Below are 16700 nucleotides of genomic sequence, written 5' to 3' on the forward strand. Positions count from 1 at the left end.
AGCCAATACGGTTTTTCAGAGGATGAAGCTCATAAAGGACCTTCTTTCCCCTCTTCAAGAAACCAGGCCGACATGGATATCCTCATATGGGCAAGTATTTAAAAAGCACAGGGTTAGAGTACATGGTCACTTACCTTGGAAGGAGGCCTGTGCAGTACTGGTAAATGAGCTGGCATTTCAAGGACTTACTGATGGAGACAATCTTCATCTAAGATGCTTCCTCCAGGTAAAAAGAACTGGATCTGTATCTTTTATTCCTTGGTTCTCTGAAGCATGGAGTACTCTCTGTACACACCCCTGATTCGCCTGTGGACCGAAACAAGGCTTAATGATATTTGAGCCTTTAACGCACCCACAAGATTATACTTCCAAGTTTTCCTCTGTGGTGGCGATTTAATTTTAAATGAAACTGGTGAAGGTAAAAGGGACAGCTAGGAGACTTAAATGGTTGCAGGTGGCATGGAGACAGTGTAAGACACCACATTTGGGACAGGAGCAAGTATTTACCACCCATCAAAACAGGTTTGAGAGGATGAAAAGAGGTTGGTGTGATTAAACAGCACTGTGTGGGTTGCTTGTAGAGTAAGAAAAAATCCTTTATAAACTGAACTTGTGTCCAAATTTAAAAGATGAAAGAATAAGATTTGGCAGGTGAAATGTGGAAAAAAAGCAAACAGAAAAAAAAAACCAACAAAATCATGCAAAGGAAAATGGAATATGAAGAACATTCAAGTCATAAAACTGGCACAAATTTGAAAAAATCAGGAGCAGGGAGACTGCCAGAGTCATTAGATGTGATGCACAGTAAAAGGAAGGTCTGACCTGAGGATAAAGTCCCAGCTGGGGGGGGAAGAGTTGTTTGCTGTGAAAGAGCTGGGGGGGTTCATACAAGAGTACTTCCACATGGAGAGCTCAACAGAGAATCTGTTTAGAACTGAAGTGCTTTTAGGAGAGATTAAAGTTCAGATGAAACGAGCAGTAACAAGTTGCCAGGACGGTGCCACCTATGGCCTCTAAGGGAGCTCAAGGATGAATAAACCTAGCTATGAGCTGGGATAGTAACCCCTCCCTCAGTACCCACGGCAAATGTGACAACAGCTTCTGAAATGAGTCTCAGGGCAGATGTGGCAAACTACAGCCAGGTGAACGCAGCACTTGCACTTAACAAATTCATAGATGCTATGATGCAGCATCAATGGGTAAATATTGGGGAAGAGTCAATACAGTTTTTGTACAGGGATGTCATGCTTCAAAACTATTGGAATTGTTCTAATGGCATCAACAAGCAGGGGATAAAGGGGATTTTGCTGGTAGTCTGCTTGAAGTTCCAAAATGCGCTTGATCATGACTTTGCTCAAGGTGCTTAAGGAAGAAAAGCTGCTATGGGAAAAGGGGGGATGTCAACACATGGACAAACAACAGTTTAAAAGGCAAAAAATTGAAGAGTTAGAGGGAGTTTTTTTGAGGGTGGAGGGAAGTCAGTTGGCTAGCCAATATGTGAAATAATTGGGAAGAAGTAATGAATCGGGAAGGTGATAATATCCACTGGTGAGGTTATTCAGTGTAATAATAATATAAGGCTGAGTGAAGGATTGCAGGAGGATCTTATGAGACAGACTGGTGGATGGAATTTGGTGTCAATAAACATAGTGTTGCTTATGGGAAAACAGAAGATGAGCCCTTAGCTGACTAGTTTCACTCAGCAATGAGACATTTTGCTTGTGAAACAATCCTGCAGAAATTTCTGCTTAGGGAACAGCAGCACACCAGGCTCAAGGAAAGGAGGGGAGAGCAGAGACCAGCTCCACGGCATAAATGGGCTGTGTGCTGCGTCCCGAGCGCGCAGTTCTCACCCTCCCGTCTTGGAAAGGACTGGGAGGAAAGGGGACTGCTCAGGGCAGGGAACGGGATCCCTCCGTGGTCCAGAACAGCTTCTGCGAAGGCACAGCTACATCAACCACGTCTACTCTGGAAGAGGGTTGAGTGACAGGGATATGAGGAAGGTCTTTAAGAGTGGCAGAGGGAGGATGCCAAGGGAATACTGATGCCGATTTTCTCTCTAATGAGCAGCTGCTGGTTAAAACTGAGCAGCAGTCCTTCACCTGACAGGCGTTTGAGCTGCAGAGCCCTTTCCTCGGGACGTGGTGGGTGCTAGAAGACTGCCTGGAGGGAGCTTGGACGAGTTAAAGGAAAAACCCTCATCCGAGGGCGGTTAAGGACGAAGCTCGGCACCTTCTCGAGCTGCCTGTGCCAGCAAGCCCGGCTTGGGCCGCCGGGCTCCTCTTCCAGGCTGGGCAGCGGCGCAGCCCGGGGAGCGGCCGGGCTCGGCGGGGCCGGGCGGGGGCAGCACCGCCGGCGGAGCCCCCGGCGGGCCCGGCCCGGCCCGCCCCGCCCCTGACCGGGAAGCAGACGGGCGGCGGTTCCGCTGCGCGGCGGCGCGGCGTCCCCGGAGCCGTCCCGCCGCCCCGCGCAGGATGAGCCCGCCCTGAGATGGCGGCGCCGTGCCGGACGCGGACGCTGCAGGTGGTGGACACGGAGTTCAGCGCGGACGCGGTGGAGTGGTGCCCGGTGGAGGGATGGCACAGCATCCTGGCCTGCGGCACCTACCACCTCCGACCGCCCGCCGCGGTGAGCCCGACCGCCCGGCGCCGCAGCGGGGCTCGCTTCCACACACACACCCCCCCCTCCCACCCCCGGCCGCCTCAGCCACCGCGGCCGGGCCCGGCGGGTCTTTCCCGCCCTTCGCGGGCCACCTCGCCCGGGCCCGGTGGTCTCCTCGGCCGCCTCAGTCGGGCCCGGGGGTGGTTTCCTGCCCTTCGCGGGCCAGCTCAGCCGCCACCGGTCGCCTCAGCGCCGCCTCGGGTGCCCCCCCGGCCGCCTCAGCCCTGCGCCCGGACCCGGTCCTGTCAGTCCCCACGCTGTGGGGCCGTGCCTCGTCGCAGCTGGGTTGGCTTGAGGTGGCCGCAGCCACCGTGTGGGGCTGAGTGGGCCCCGCCGGTGAGCGTGGCTGCCTCTGAGGGAGCTGTGGCAGCTTGAATCCCTCAAGGGAGGGCCTCTCGAAGCGGGAGCCGTCTGCCCTGCTGCTGCCAGCCACTCCCGGCAAGATCTCGGGTGGGGAGAGGTCTGGGGGAGGTAGCATCGCTGCTAAGCCTACTCTTTTCTTTCCAATTTTTGGTGTAGACTGACTCTCGAGGAAGCAATGGGGCTTGTGACCGGACTGGGCGCCTCTACCTGTATCACTACAACGAGGAGCAACCTTACATCCCGCTGACGGAAATCCAGAGGATTGACACTGCTGCCATCCTGGACATCAAGTGGTAATGCTGGCCTGTCGAGGCTTGGAGCTCACAATAGCGTGGTCTGCCCCTCTGGGATCCTGTTTTAGCTGTTGGTATGGCAGCAACAGTAATATTTACTAACTAAACTGCCCCATGCTTCTTGGAGGGAAGTATCCTCCAGTTTGTTCCAGTCAGCAAAGGCTGTGCTCATTTCTGTTATGCTTTTCTGGTTATTTATGAATATTTGTCAGTGACTGTGGACATCTTTTGTTTATTTAATAATATATAGTAGATTTCCCCTATACACAATCTCTTCCAGGCAGGTTTTTGGGAACTCGAGGAGCCTTAGATTTTCTTCATAAGATTTTTTTGGTCGAGTACCTTCTCCTTGTGCGTCCTGGAATAAAAGTTATGACTTTGCTCTCCTCCTTAAATACAGGAAAGGTGGGCATTGAAGACTTGTTTAACTTGATCTTTTAGGTGCCACATTCCCGTTGCAGAACATCCCATGGTTGGCATTGCAAACTCGACAGGCGCTGTGGAGTTTTGCCACCTGACTGGCAGTGAGGTAGGTGGCTGTAACACCTGCTGCTGTTGAAGCTGTGTTTAACCCAGATTTAGTACATCTCTGGATTATTAGCAGTGTTTAGAGACGTAGGAAAGCTGTATGGTTTTCCTGGCTTTCTCAGTATGCCTGGCTTTTTAAACACTTTTTCTTTTGTCCTCTGATAATGTTTCTCATAAATCCCACAAATTTGTTCATGGCACCAGAGAGACTGGCTGGGCTTTACCCACCTGCAGAGTGTGGGAGATGAGAGGCATGAGGGGACCAGAAGCAAACCCTGGAAACTGTCACCTGAGAATAAATATGGACTAACTGGTAAAGACAGCAGAAGATGCAAAGTTGTTAAAAACAGAGAAGACTTCTAGAGAGGGGTTTCTTTCCTTTGGTGAGAGAAGGGTGTATTCAGTAGAACCATTCCCACAGAGCAAAGAAAGCAGAAGCCAGTCTGTAAGGGAATTCAACAATTAGGTCATCACTTTTTCTGCACTTCATCACCTGGTGAGAAGAAGTGAAGTTTAAGGTGGATTTAGTGGGAGATGGGTGGCAGAAGCGTGACGATCCTGTGTATGCATATGTTTGCCCTTCAGCTAGTACTAAGCAATTGTATGTTGCTGTGGGATGTTTCATCTCTTCTGTAGTGTGGGACCCTAATATGCTCATCAGTTTCTGGGAAACACCTGCCGTAGGAGTAAGTGGTAAAAGTGTTGTTGTATACCTGCTCTCTCCCCAGTCTTAACCCACTCCTCTTCTTTCTAGTAGAAGAACAGCTGCATGTTGGAGCCATGCTTCCGGGTTGATCTCGGTGCACAGCGTCTGGCCTTGTCTTTAGACTGGTCCACAGGACGAGAGCAATGGTGAGGATGGAGAGATAAAGGCTGGTACTGGAGGTTGTTGTGCGTGTGACAGCTTCCAGGCATAAGCTGAGGATTTTGATGAATGAACCTTTGGCGGCTTTTTGTGAAGTAGCTTAAGACGTTCTTGGTCCCAGCTGTCTCCCTGCACCTTCTCTAGAAGTTACTATTTCCAGAGCAAGGGTGACAGAGGAACAAGAAGACATACTGCGGCCACTGTAACAGAGACTAAATCAACAACGAATGTGAGGTTGTGCTATGGTGAATGGCGGGAGGTGAGCCAGGGACATGTCTTCTGTTCCCCTTGCTAAAAGGAAAGATCAGAATGGGATGCAGATGGATCCACTGGTTCCAACTCTGCTTTTAGAATGGCTGAAATTTTAGTGTGAATTTCTGCTTAAGAACTGCTAATAACAGCACGTGTAGGAAGTTTAAACGTGGGTTAGTGAGAAACGGGAGAGAATTGGTTTGGAAGTGGCTCCTTCCTCTCTCAAATGCTCATACATTTGATTTCACAAATGGCATTACTGCATGAAATAACATGAATTACCTGTACCTTGAAAGAGGTAGGTTATATATTTTCTGTAAGTTAAGTACAAAACAGAAAGTGGTGCCTTTGGTGTGAGAGTGGAAACTGAGGGGATCAGGCAGTCGTATGCTTAATGCTGTAGGGCAGATATTTAGTAGCTTTTGCTAATTAAAGCTGTTTCTGTGCACGCTGTTTAATGAATAAGTAGAATTCCTTGTTCCGCTTTCTTCTTCCTTACATTCCTTCTTCCCCTTGTCTCTGCCTTTCAAGATAAATGATCATTGCTATGACGTAAAGTCCCTTTAAAGCCTGTCACTGTTCTCACTTGAGAGATAAATAACGCCATGTAGAAGCTGAATGTGCAGCCTTCACAACTCTGTAGGAAGGGGGTGACCCCATACCTCTTCTGTGGAAATTTGGGAGATTCAGTATGGTTAAGTAACTAGCATACAGTGTAGAAATGGAAAGAAGCCCTGAGCCACCAAATCAGTACCTACAATTGCAGATAACCAAACAGAAAGTACCTAGGTCATGTCAGGGAATGTCAGAAAATCTGTGCACTGTAAGCTGTAGAACTTTTGCCAGTGCTCCAAGTACATTGTGTCCAGAAACTGCAACTGTACTGTGCCACAGGAAGAGAGCAGGAAAGGTCAGGATCAGCCAGCACTTCAGATGTCAGTGATAGCAGGGAATTTCTTCATACTCTGGAAGAGCAAAGAGACTCTAAGAGGTCCTTGTCAGTCTGACTTGGAGTAGAAAAAAATCTGTCTTCACATGGAATTTGTTTATTGATGTAATATCAAGCATGTGAGAAGTCACGTTCTGCATGTAGGAGAAAGAAAGACCCAAGGCTGGTTTTCTTTCACGTGAGTGTGAGCGGTTTGCTCCCCCTGTGAGATCAGGGAATGGGGATCATTGATGTAGATGATTTTAAGATGGGATGGGCTGAAGCTGAAAAGAACTGTATAAATGTGTGCATTCCTTCCACTGTACTACCAGTTTCTATCAATGTTTAGTTGAATCAAACATATATAGTATTATGTTACGTTATCTGTCTATGCTTTGGCTGCCATTTTTGACTGTAACAACTTCTTAGGACACAAGTTTCAGTAATTTCTAATGTTTTCTCTGTATTCCACCATAGTGGATGTCCTTTGAGAGTAATCAGCAGCGATTCAGAGGGGAAGCTGAATCTTTTCTCCATAGATGAATCTGCTCCTTCTGTGCATGTCCTGAACCAGTGGGAAGCTCACAAATTTGAGGCCTGGATTGCTGCTTTTAATTACTGGGATACTGATATTGTGTATTCAGGTCTGTAAGGCCTGGGAATCTCATCTGGGGGTGTTGGGGAGGGGGCACCTTGTTAGGGATATGTGTTCATTGGGATTTTACTTTCCAGGGTTGGGTATGCTGCTTGCATCACACTTCTTGAAAGAGTTGGGGCCTCTGCTAGGAGTAAAAGGCTTCTTGATTGTTGGAAGTGGTTGGAGTTAATTAGGAGAAGCTGTGCCTTTTAAACTGTAGTTCAGCTGGCTATTGCTAAAAAAGATTGTAATCTCTTGCAGTGTGCAGAAGAGAGCCAGAGAGCTTCTAGAGTCCAGTCTTTTTATCTTCTAATTTTTTTTGCTTGGCAAAGTGAGGGTATTGTTAATGTATCTCTCTTCTGTGGTGATGAGTACTGTGAGCCTCAAATGTTTGGCATGTCTGTTAAATGCTGTGAGATCCTAGGGCTGAAAAGCATCAGCCTGGTGTTAACTGTGTTGCCTCAGTGCCCTGCAGTGGTCATTTGGATGGTGCTTAGGGTAACAATGTTTTATCTTTGTACAGGAGGAGACGACAGCCTGCTGAAGGGCTGGGACACCAGGTGTAGTCCAGAGACTCCTGTCTTCACCAGCAGGAGGTAAGCAAGCCGTGTCTGCAGCTGGACCCTACAGCTATTGTATATGAACATATGGTGCTACAGTGTCCCTTCCCAAGCCATGGAATTCAGAAATGTGCAGTGACAGTAGAGTCCTGTTTCTGCCTCCCTTGGGAAATGGAGACATCTGTTAGGTTTTTTCATCAGAACAACTTCAGGTTGAAACTTTCTTCTTCATGTCCTTCAACATAATAAACCAACTGCTCACTTCGACCATGAAGATGGTGGTAGCTTCTTTCTAAAAGAAGGATCCTGATTTACACTTCTATTTTGGGAATTTGTGTGTGTGTTAAATTTGGATATCTTACTATGGAATGTTTTTTAGGAAATACTTTGTTCTCCACTGTTCACACATTTGAAGTAATCTCTTTTTTCTGATGGCATAACCTATCTTTTAGAATATGATGAAAACAATATACACAGCTCTCCAGTGAAATTTTATATGTAACCTTAAAATACACTGGGGATTATTGCTATGGAGATATTAATGTTGGGAATAAAGTCTCCTGGGAATGAAGTTGTTTTGCTGAAATTCGTACAGGCTCTGAACAGCAGTTTATGGTGCAAATATTACTAGAAAGTGTTTGTGCTAAGGGACTGTGTGAGTAGAAGTTTTGCCCTGGAAAGGGGGGAAGAAAAAAGAAGTTTTGCTCTGTTGGACTGTGTAGATGGAACTCTGCTTGTGTGTTTCACTGGACTAAAATTTGAGTTTACCATACTCTCCTTTCCTGAGACACCTTGATGCAGTAATGTGGACCCTAAATCCTTGAAATTCAAGGAAGAATCCCTTCTCAAATCATACATTGCTGTCTCTTCCCTCTGCTGTATGTTCCTCTTTTGCAGACACTCAATGGGAGTGTGCAGCATTCAGTGCAGTCCCCACCGCGAGAATCTTCTGGCTACTGGCAGGTAAATCCCTTCTAGCTGCTCTTCACTAGTGTGACCAGCCTCCTCTGTTATTTTGAATGTGCTGCTACTGCTGCTCAAGGTGCAGTCTCTTCAGACATTCAGTGTGGTGAAGAGCATGTGATCTTTCCAAATTTTCTTCTGTACTTGTTGCACTGAATCAGCTTTGCTGCTTGTCTGCATATTTATTTGTAATATGTCTCCAGCTATGACGAGCATGTGCTGTTGTGGGATACCAGGAACATAAAGCAGCCACTGGCAGACACCCACGTTGAAGGTGGAGTTTGGAGGTTGAAGTGGCACCCAACCTGTGATTTTGTGCTGTTAGCAGCCTGCATGCAGAGTGGATTCAAAATTCTTGACTGCCGCGGAAGCATGGGTGAGTGTTCAGAGGAACAGAGATGTTCTTGTGTTCCTCTGCTGCTCTCCTTTCCTACCTCCAGGTTAATGGGGGAACTCCAGCTCTGAGCTAGCTAGAAAGATCTAGATGTTGTTAATAGCCATAGACTTTTATTCCAACTTGAGGTAACTCTGCCAGCTTTCCCAGGCCTATCCTCACTCTTGGCCTGATAGGTTGTGCAAAGGTGCTGTCATTATTTATGTGTAAATCTCTCGTAACTTCTCTTCATGGGAAGAAAGCCTGTTTTGGTGTGAAGGCATTACCTGTTGACATGACCATTCTGGTTTGTATTCATCTTGATGGTTCAAAGAGGTTCTTCTGAGTGTCAGGTGGTGCTTTACTGTCAGCAGAAGTTACTGACCTGTGATGAATTGGTTATTGCCTCAGAAAGGAAGTGCTGTGCAGTCTGGTTAATCTAGAGTAACATGAACAAGCTCCCCATGTGAATCAGAAGGTATTTACATGATTAAAAGCTGTTTGCATTTACATTACAAATACAATCTTGCATAAAATGGTTGCCTTCCTGGGTTTCTCCAGGCCTTGGGCAGACCCACAGCTTGTGAAATGAGGATAACATTTCTCCTGTGTAGGGGATGGAGGAACTTGATGTCCATTTAATATCAGAGTAAGCATTTGACTCTGAAAGCTCATGGGAAGAACACATCTGTAATTTATTTATAACCAGAACCTGGTCTGGCAATCTCACCAGCTGTATTTATGGCTCAGTGGGGATTGCTGTGATCTGTCTTGTCTTTCTTGACCCTTTTTAGGTATTTTGAATAACGAGGCTCTTATACCTCATGCCCATTAAATCCTCTTCTCCTGTCTGCTTACCGAACCGTGGAAAATCAAAGCTAATGAGAGGTGGCTGAAAAATTGCCAGGAGAGGCAGTACGTCATTTCTCCTAGAATGCTTAACCATGTTGTGAAGGTGGCAATAACCAGGGAACTCTTCCTGTAGGACATAGCCAATGCCAGAATGGCTTCTGATCAGTCTGCAACAAACCATTTCACAACTTGATTTCTGCTCTTTTTTTTTTTTTTTTTTTTGTTTAAAGCGGAAAACATGGAAGAATGTATCATCCTGTCATCCTATGTCTTGCACAATTCCTTGGCCTACGGGGCTGACTGGTCAAGGCTCTGTCCGAGGGATTCCTTGACTGCAACACAGGACTCTGCTGCTGCGTGCCTGTCTTTGGAGGAGCTTGTGGGAAGGTCAGAGGAAGGTGACGAGAGGCTGAATTTGCAGGTCCAAAACCTGAAGATAATTTATGAGTCTCCTACAGCTACTTTTGATGTCATACTGGATGAGGAGATTGAAGGCCCTGCTTTGCCGCTCAAAGCAGAGAGGGGTCCTAAGCTGTCTGGGGATCCTGACCTGGTTAGGGGCCCTGATTTAAAGGGGAGTTTAGATTTGGCTGGGGGTCCTGACCGAGGGGGAGATCCTGAGTCAAACAGGGGTTCTGACTCAGGAGCTAAGAGACCCAATGGAATGGGCCTGGACAGAAGTGGTGATTCAACCAGGTCTCTAGACAGCCCGAAAGAAATGAGCATTGTAGCAACTTGTTCTTTCTATGACAATATTCTCCATGTCTGGAAGTGGGAGATGAGCCTGGTGACCCCTTCGGAGATGCCAAGTACTAGATCTCCATCTGAAAGAACAGTTGAAAGTTTGCATTGACCAGTCCCAAGGGAGAAGGGTAGGAAAACTCCTGGACTGAGAGTGACATCTGAGCTTATGCCCTGTCTAATTTCTGTTGCTTTTCCAGTTTTATTGTTGAGCTTCTGAGTCTTTTAAGGCCAATACTGATGGGATTACTGGTATTTGATTTTCAGCGCTGAGGAAAGCCTTTGCTTTGAGGTGTGTGGTCAAGCACAGACACGTTTATTTAGTTTTCCCTTAATGTACACGTTCAAAGTAGGACAGCCTTCCTCTCAAAGGCTGCTTGTTTGTACCTTATATTTGAATCCCTTCAAGGCTGGTTTGCATTTGTACAATTGGTCTGTTAAGCCCGTTCTCCTTCCATCACAAACCAAAATTGTCTGCACTGCTACATGTAGACAAACACAGTGTGTGGTCAGAGGTTTCCCTGAATGTCTCAGAAAAGCCCATGAGCAGGGGCTTAGCTGTGTGTGTAGCTTGCTGTGTGAGCTGTAAACTAGTAAGTACCTTGAGAAGATGCTCAAAGACAGTGCAGATACTGACAGTGCGATGTGCTTATAGTCGTCTTTAGTAGGGAGAAATTCTTTATTAGAAGGAAATCCAGACTGGCTGGTATGACAGATAGCAGTTCAGCGACAGGAAGCTTTGTTCTGAGCAGGGCCTTTCTTGGAAGGATTATTGTGTACCTGCACAGCCTAGTTTTACATCAGACTCATCACCTGGTTGCAATCTCCCTTTATCACTCTCCAAGCTAAGCACAACCTGGTTTAGCATAAATTGTGTAGCAAGCCCTGCTCTGTTTTAGTGCCACGCTTAACCACCCCCCATAGCCTCTTGGTATCAGACTCATGTTTTCTGCTCTCCATAGCGAGACGTACGTTTAGGTCCAAAGTCAAGATCTTTCAGATTTGTAAAGGTGAACAGCTTTAAGATCAAAACATCCAAAAAGCATAAGCAGTGTTTCCTGACATCTTTTAGGTTCAAAATAAGTAAGTACAGAAACCAAAATCTTAACAACATTGCCCTAACTACCTCCAGGAATGGCTGCAGAATTTCTCATGGTTGCTCCATTAGCTTTCTTTTTTCACTGTGAAATATCAGCAAAAGACCGTTTCTGGAACACTTTCTCTATTATCTTCCTAGAAACAAAAAACCAGCTTAAACTTCTAGCTTGCATGGTTTCTCTTTGAGGGTCCTAAAGAATTAGTTGTCTGGAGGGAAAGAAACACCAGCAACAGGTATCTATCTATCTGTAACAGTGCTGCATCTAAAACGAGGTACAGCAGGTAAGAATTTTACTGCTTTGAAACTCCTTTTTCAAGGGTGAATGTGTATTTTAGAAAACTTTCTTGAGCACTGTTACATGAAGATTAGTATTGTGAAACAGAGCTTTTGTTAAAAAAAAACAAACCACCCTATTTTTGGATGTTTCTAAAATAAAATCAATATAAGTGATTTATCTTTCTTAGTCATTTTGATTTTTAAAAGTCCTTCCCAGTTAGTCCTTGTGATGGCTCCATCTCTTTGAGGGCATTTGGTGGTGGTGTTGAATGTTCTTTGGGAGTCAGAGTAGACAATCCAGTTCTCTCACGCCTCGGTAAGAACACCAAGGGTGTATCCCTGTAGCAATGTGGCTTTTGACTGTGACTCTGTCTTAAAAGGCTGTAATGCTTTTTTTTATTTCCATGTGAGATTAAGAGGAAACAGCCTGAGGTCAGTGAAGCTGCAGTGGTGTCACAGAACACGACCAGATTGGGGCACTCGATTTATGCATTATGCTAGTCCTTGCTTTGCCCTGAGAAATGAGGAGTCTCTTATTATAATCTGCCTTCACGTAAGGAAGGTAAGGCAGGTGACTTGTTCAAGACCAAGCTGGTATTGGCATCAAAGGGTACAGGATCTCCTGCTCTCCAGCCTTGCATGTACCTGTCCTCCACCCCCCTCCAACTGACTGCAAGGAGTTGTCCTTTCTGGAAAGCATGAGGTGGAGCCTAAGAATGTGACACCTCTGAAAGGAAGGGGTGAAGCACCACCTCTGCCCTGACAGCAACAGTGTCCAGAGCTGAAGGCAGAAAACAACTGCTTGCGTATAACCATTATTCTGATGAGCTGAAAAATAAGTGAAGAATGCTGGTCAGGCTTAATTAATTGGAAAAACTGCACCTTCCCTCACCCACACTACAGATGTGACTTTCACACCCTTGGTGCCAGTGTGCTAACAGCTCCTCCTCCATTTGCAGTTACATGGGGCTGTAACACTAAGGAGCGGAGGCCAGTGCAGCATCCCCTCCCTGCCATCATAGACCTACCCAGCCCTGAAAATATGTCTTTTTTAACAACACTTTAAGGATTTATCTGTCAGTCTTCATTACAGACTGGATGCTCACAGAAAACACAGTAAACATGCTTCCTTTCTCCAAAAGTGAACACTTTTGTTGCAATTTAATTCTCTAATTCTTAAGCTTCGCGGTTCTTTGTATTTAGAAAACCTCACAGAACTCTCCCCCCACCCCCCCGAGTGCCTCTTGGGAGGGCTACGCTCTGCAGACACGACTGTCACACAGAAGAATTATTTTCTCAAAAACCATGGCAGTTGTGTGTCAGAGAAAACATTTTATTTCCAACGACTTACAACATTTGGAATTTAGCAGTTTCTACTTTAAACAGTTGCATGGGACCATCTACGGAAGTGTCACTGGTATCCATTTAATTTGATGAACAGCAAGACACTGCTCTTCTAGGAATATGTGTCCAAAAATAACAATCCAATTTAAACAGTTACCTTGTCACTTCAAGCAGCTGCACTAAGCAATAGATGTTAAATGTACCTATTAACTGTATCTTGACTTACTCTGAAAGAAAGTAGCTTTAAGGCTTGGGGAAGTCTGGAGAAATTGTGGCATTCAACATAAGCTACAGTTCTCGGAGAGTTCAGGGTACGGACTTGGTTTTGCCCGTTGGCGGTCTCACTCCCGGTTTAGCGGAACACTTCACTGCGGTTGGGGGTAAATCTGTCGGCGTGTTCCCTCTTTGACTGCGGCTGCAGGTCCGTGCACGTGGCAGCAGTGCTCTGATGAGGGGACGTTGTTCGGCTTGCAGTGGCCTGCTCTCTGCAGCCGGGAGACTCCAGAGTCTCCCAAGGAGGTAAGACATGCCCTCCTTTGTTCCCAGATGACAGGAATTCCTTCCCAGAAGGAAGGAATGATGTTTTAGCGACCCAGAGAGAAACTGCCTCCTGATAATTAGCAGTGCCTGGTCAATCAGTTCTTCTGAAGAGCAGGGCGCCTGCAGGCTTACACCACACAGCTACACGCAGGGTGCAAGATACAAGTAACGCTTTCCTTAGTCACGAGTGGGCAATTAACTGCCAATTTCCCTACGGCAATTTAAATCAAACATTGCAGAAAGACATAAGTGGAAGGATTTGCTTTTCATTGCCAGCGACAGAAACCGTCCTGCATTTGCTGGCGCAGGCCGCATCTCACACAATGGCGATGCGTGGCCCTGGGAGCCCTGCTGTTTGCTCCCTACCGCACGTAGTTCTTGGGGAAGAGCTGGAAGAGCTTGCCCTCCTGTGTCGGCTCGAAGCCGTACTTCTCCAAGTTGTTGGGGTCAAAAGTGCCCTCCTTCACGTCCTTCTCGATGCGGGGAGCCACCACCTCGGTGAAGAGCTGCTTGGCCGTCATAGGCAGCTCGGAGCCCTCGGGGGCACGGTACGAGACGTAGGGCTTGAGCTTGAAGCCCTCCAGGTCGGGGACGACGAACTCGGGCACCATCTCCTTGATGAGGATGAACTTCTTGCTGGAGGTGAGCACGCCCAGCTTCTTGGCCCCTCGGCCCCTGTTGTAGCTCCGGGGACCGCGCTTGCTGGTGAACGGGGACATGCGGTCGGCGCCCCGCACCAGCCCGCGGGCCAGCTCGGTCAGCAGCCCCATGCCGGGAACCCGCGGCCTCCTGAAGGCTCGGCGAAGCCGGGACCGCGCCTGCAACCGCTCCGCCGCGCCCCACCGGTGTTGGCCTCCGCACACGCCAACACCGCCCGCTCCCATTGGCCGAAAGGCACCGGCCAATCCCTATCGTAACCTGTGAAGGACGCGGGCCATTCGGCGCGGGGGTGGGGACTTGCCCGCCAATCAGCAGCGAGGAGCCCGAGGCGTGGGCGGGGTCTGCCTTTCGCCTCTCGGTGGGCGTCGTCGTCTTCCCTTCGTGACCTTCGTCCCCGCCTTGCGGGGTTGACCTTTGACCCCGGCCTGGGCGGCTCCGAGCGCGGCGGCGGCAGCAGGTGAGGAGACGGGAGGGGACCCGGCCCGGCCGGTCCCGCCGCGGGGTGCCCGGGGCTCGGTGGGGAGTGGCGGCGGTGGCGGCGGGGTCCGGGCCTCGCAGGCTCGCGTAGTGCCGGTGCCGCGCAGGAGGTTGTTTTTTTTAACGTCCGCGTTCCGTGATCTGCCCTACCGAGAGGAGGGAAGCGGAGCCGGGCAGGGGCCGAGGGCTCGGCCTGCTGGGGTGGCGGCAAAGGAGGGGTGACCCGGGACCGGCCCGGGGTCTGTCCTGACCCGCTGACAGGGCTGCGGCCACCCCTTGTTTCTGTACGGCTTTTCCCACCGAAAAGAGGCGTCGGTGAGTGTCCCCGGGTCAGTGCCCGCCCGGCGTTTCCCTGTTCCTTAGAGAACACGTAACCCGGAGAGGGTTCTTTGTGCCACTGGGGTGTGGGCACCGGGGGGGTGGTGTCCCTCCCTCCCGTGGGTGTTCTCAGCGTTAAACCTTCCCGTCTCCGTGGGGGGTTTCCTCAAGGGAGAGCAGAGACGTTTGAACAAAGTCCTGTCGTGTTCCCAGAGGAGTTAGGTAGCTGTCGTTACTGGTAGCTCTGGTTTTCCTTGAAGACTGGATGGTTTTTGTTGCTCAACAAAGAGAAAAAGGGACAATGAAGTAAAAAAACCCAACAAAACATTGTTCCCCTTGAATTGTCTTGTTCAGCCAAACTGGAAGAGCAGTTCTGGTACGCTGTGTGTTGTGGAGTTAAAAAGACTTTGGATTAGAGTGCAGTCATCTCAACTGGGTCTTCTCTCTTTTTTTTTTTTTTTTTTCTCCTGCTGTACCTCCAGACATGGATGAAGAAGGCAACACCACCAGCCTTGAGGTACAATATTGCAATACAATATGATACAAAAAATAGTAGTTTTGGACATACTTATTTCCCTATTAGTACTTCCAGAAGCTGAAAGCTACCATACCTAATTTGATAACATTTGGGTAATGTCTTCAGATGCAGTGCTTTTACTTTGAAAGAACCCTTCCCGATAAGAGTTTTATCCTTCCAAAAACTTCAAGATTGGTCCTATTTTTTTGTGTGTATGTTTTTATGATTTTTTTACAATTTTTTTTTACTGCCAACCATTCACACTCTGCTTCTTATTCTAAGCTGTTAGCAGAATGATGCATTTAAAAACTTTTTGCTCCAACAGTACGTTTTTAACCTAAAGATGGAAGAATTGCAGAATTTGCTGGCAGTGAGCTCTTCTTGCATTTGTTCTTAATTGTAAATACGAAAGTCCTAGTCCAACAAGGCGCATGGTGCTTTTCATAGTCATGAAAGGCAAAGCCCATGGCAGGAAATAGTTCTTCTCAGAACTAAAAAAATACATATAACCTTTTTTTCTTGGAGGCCTGAATTCCTTCTTTCCCTCATTGTTTTTCTGTATTGAGGCATGAGGGCTCAGTCTGTGCATGTGTGTGTGTTGGTCATGAATTTGTTTCTTCTCCTCATGTAGCAGCAATGTGACTGTCAGTTGGCAACTACTATTTTTGATGTTATTTGAGATCATACAGGCCTGGACAGTAGCAGAACTGTGCCTGTCCCTGTGACTGTGAAGGGGAAATAAATTAAGTGACCACAATAGACTTAGATCAAGAATTCACTGTTTTACCAGCATGTGTTGTATTTGTTTCTAGCAAATTTTAAACCTTTTTTTTTAAAATTCTTTTGACTTTCCACTACAATCCTACTAATAGTAGTCTGATAATAGTAGTGATAGAGTTAGTTTGACTCATGTTGGGAAGATAAATTGTTGATACGCTGTGCTAAAGCAACCTAAGGAGACAAACTGAAGACAGCGATTTGTCTGCATTGACTGGTCGGGCAGGAGTTTTATTTGTGCTGTAGAACCGGAACAAATTTCATGAGAGAGGCTAGTTTGGCAACTCTTGGCATGCACTTCATTTTTCTCTTGGCGGCAAAGCTAAATTAAGAGGTCATCCAGATCTGGAATCGAGGGCAAAAACTGGGACCAAAACCGCATGCAGTACTTAACCTTACAAGTACTTGAACATTCAAGATTTACAGGGGGATACATCTGTCCTTTTACTTGGTTTGTTTCCTCCTTTTTCCTAATATTTGGTTTGCTTTTTTTCCCCTGTTCTGGTAAGTTTTGAGGTGGCATTTGTGAGACTGCTTTAACTGCCAGATTTTTTACCTGAATAACAATACTTGGCACAGGTCCCAGGACAGTATACCTGAGGTTAGAGCTTCTCCCAGTGTGCATAGTTTTCTTTTTATGATGAATTTAATCTGCTGGTTTATGACTTTTCTCAGT

At 47.2% G+C, this 16700-nt stretch overlaps 3 protein-coding genes across 6 annotated transcripts in view; 2 read left to right on the forward strand and 1 right to left on the reverse strand.

Moving 5' to 3' along the window:
* Nucleotides 1-2404: 2404 nt before the first annotated feature.
* DPH7 (diphthamide biosynthesis 7) lies at nucleotides 2405-11588 on the forward strand. Of its 2 annotated transcripts, XM_075054748.1 has the most exons (9): nucleotides 2405-2628; nucleotides 3181-3317; nucleotides 3759-3846; nucleotides 4603-4697; nucleotides 6368-6534; nucleotides 7051-7123; nucleotides 7985-8050; nucleotides 8254-8426; nucleotides 9506-11588. In XM_075054748.1, exons 1-9 carry the CDS (start codon nucleotides 2491-2493, stop codon nucleotides 10126-10128), a joined length of 1560 nt encoding a protein of 519 aa, XP_074910849.1. In that variant the 5' UTR covers nucleotides 2405-2490; the 3' UTR covers nucleotides 10129-11588. The 2 variants fall into 2 exon arrangements, with proteins under 2 accessions (XP_074910849.1, XP_074910850.1); XM_075054749.1 differs by lacking the exon at nucleotides 2405-2628 and having other exon boundaries at nucleotides 3260-3391.
* A 1115-nt stretch (nucleotides 11589-12703) lies between these two features.
* On the reverse strand, nucleotides 12704-14143 carry MRPL41 (mitochondrial ribosomal protein L41). Its single transcript, XM_075054750.1, has one exon. The coding sequence runs from the start codon at nucleotides 14043-14045 to the stop codon at nucleotides 13638-13640; it is 408 nt and encodes a 135-aa protein (XP_074910851.1). The 5' UTR covers nucleotides 14046-14143; the 3' UTR covers nucleotides 12704-13637.
* Nucleotides 14144-14260: 117 nt separating this feature from the next.
* Nucleotides 14261-16700, forward strand: part of PNPLA7 (patatin like domain 7, lysophospholipase) — a 130302-nt gene continuing 127862 nt past the window's right edge. Inside the window, exons 1-2 of one of the 3 annotated variants that reach the window (XM_075055890.1) lie at nucleotides 14261-14392; nucleotides 15213-15247. In XM_075055890.1, coding sequence (XP_074911991.1) covers nucleotides 15215-15247 — 33 coding nt within the window. In that variant the 5' untranslated portion in view covers nucleotides 14261-14392; nucleotides 15213-15214. Of the gene's footprint in view, nucleotides 14393-14709; nucleotides 14728-15212; nucleotides 15248-16700 lie in introns of those variants that run through there. The other 2 variants (XM_075055892.1, XM_075055891.1) reach the window with 2 other exon arrangements.

Source organism: Buteo buteo, chromosome 23 (assembly GCF_964188355.1).
Source record: "Buteo buteo chromosome 23, bButBut1.hap1.1, whole genome shotgun sequence".
NCBI classification, from domain to species: Eukaryota; Metazoa; Chordata; class Aves; order Accipitriformes; family Accipitridae; genus Buteo; species Buteo buteo.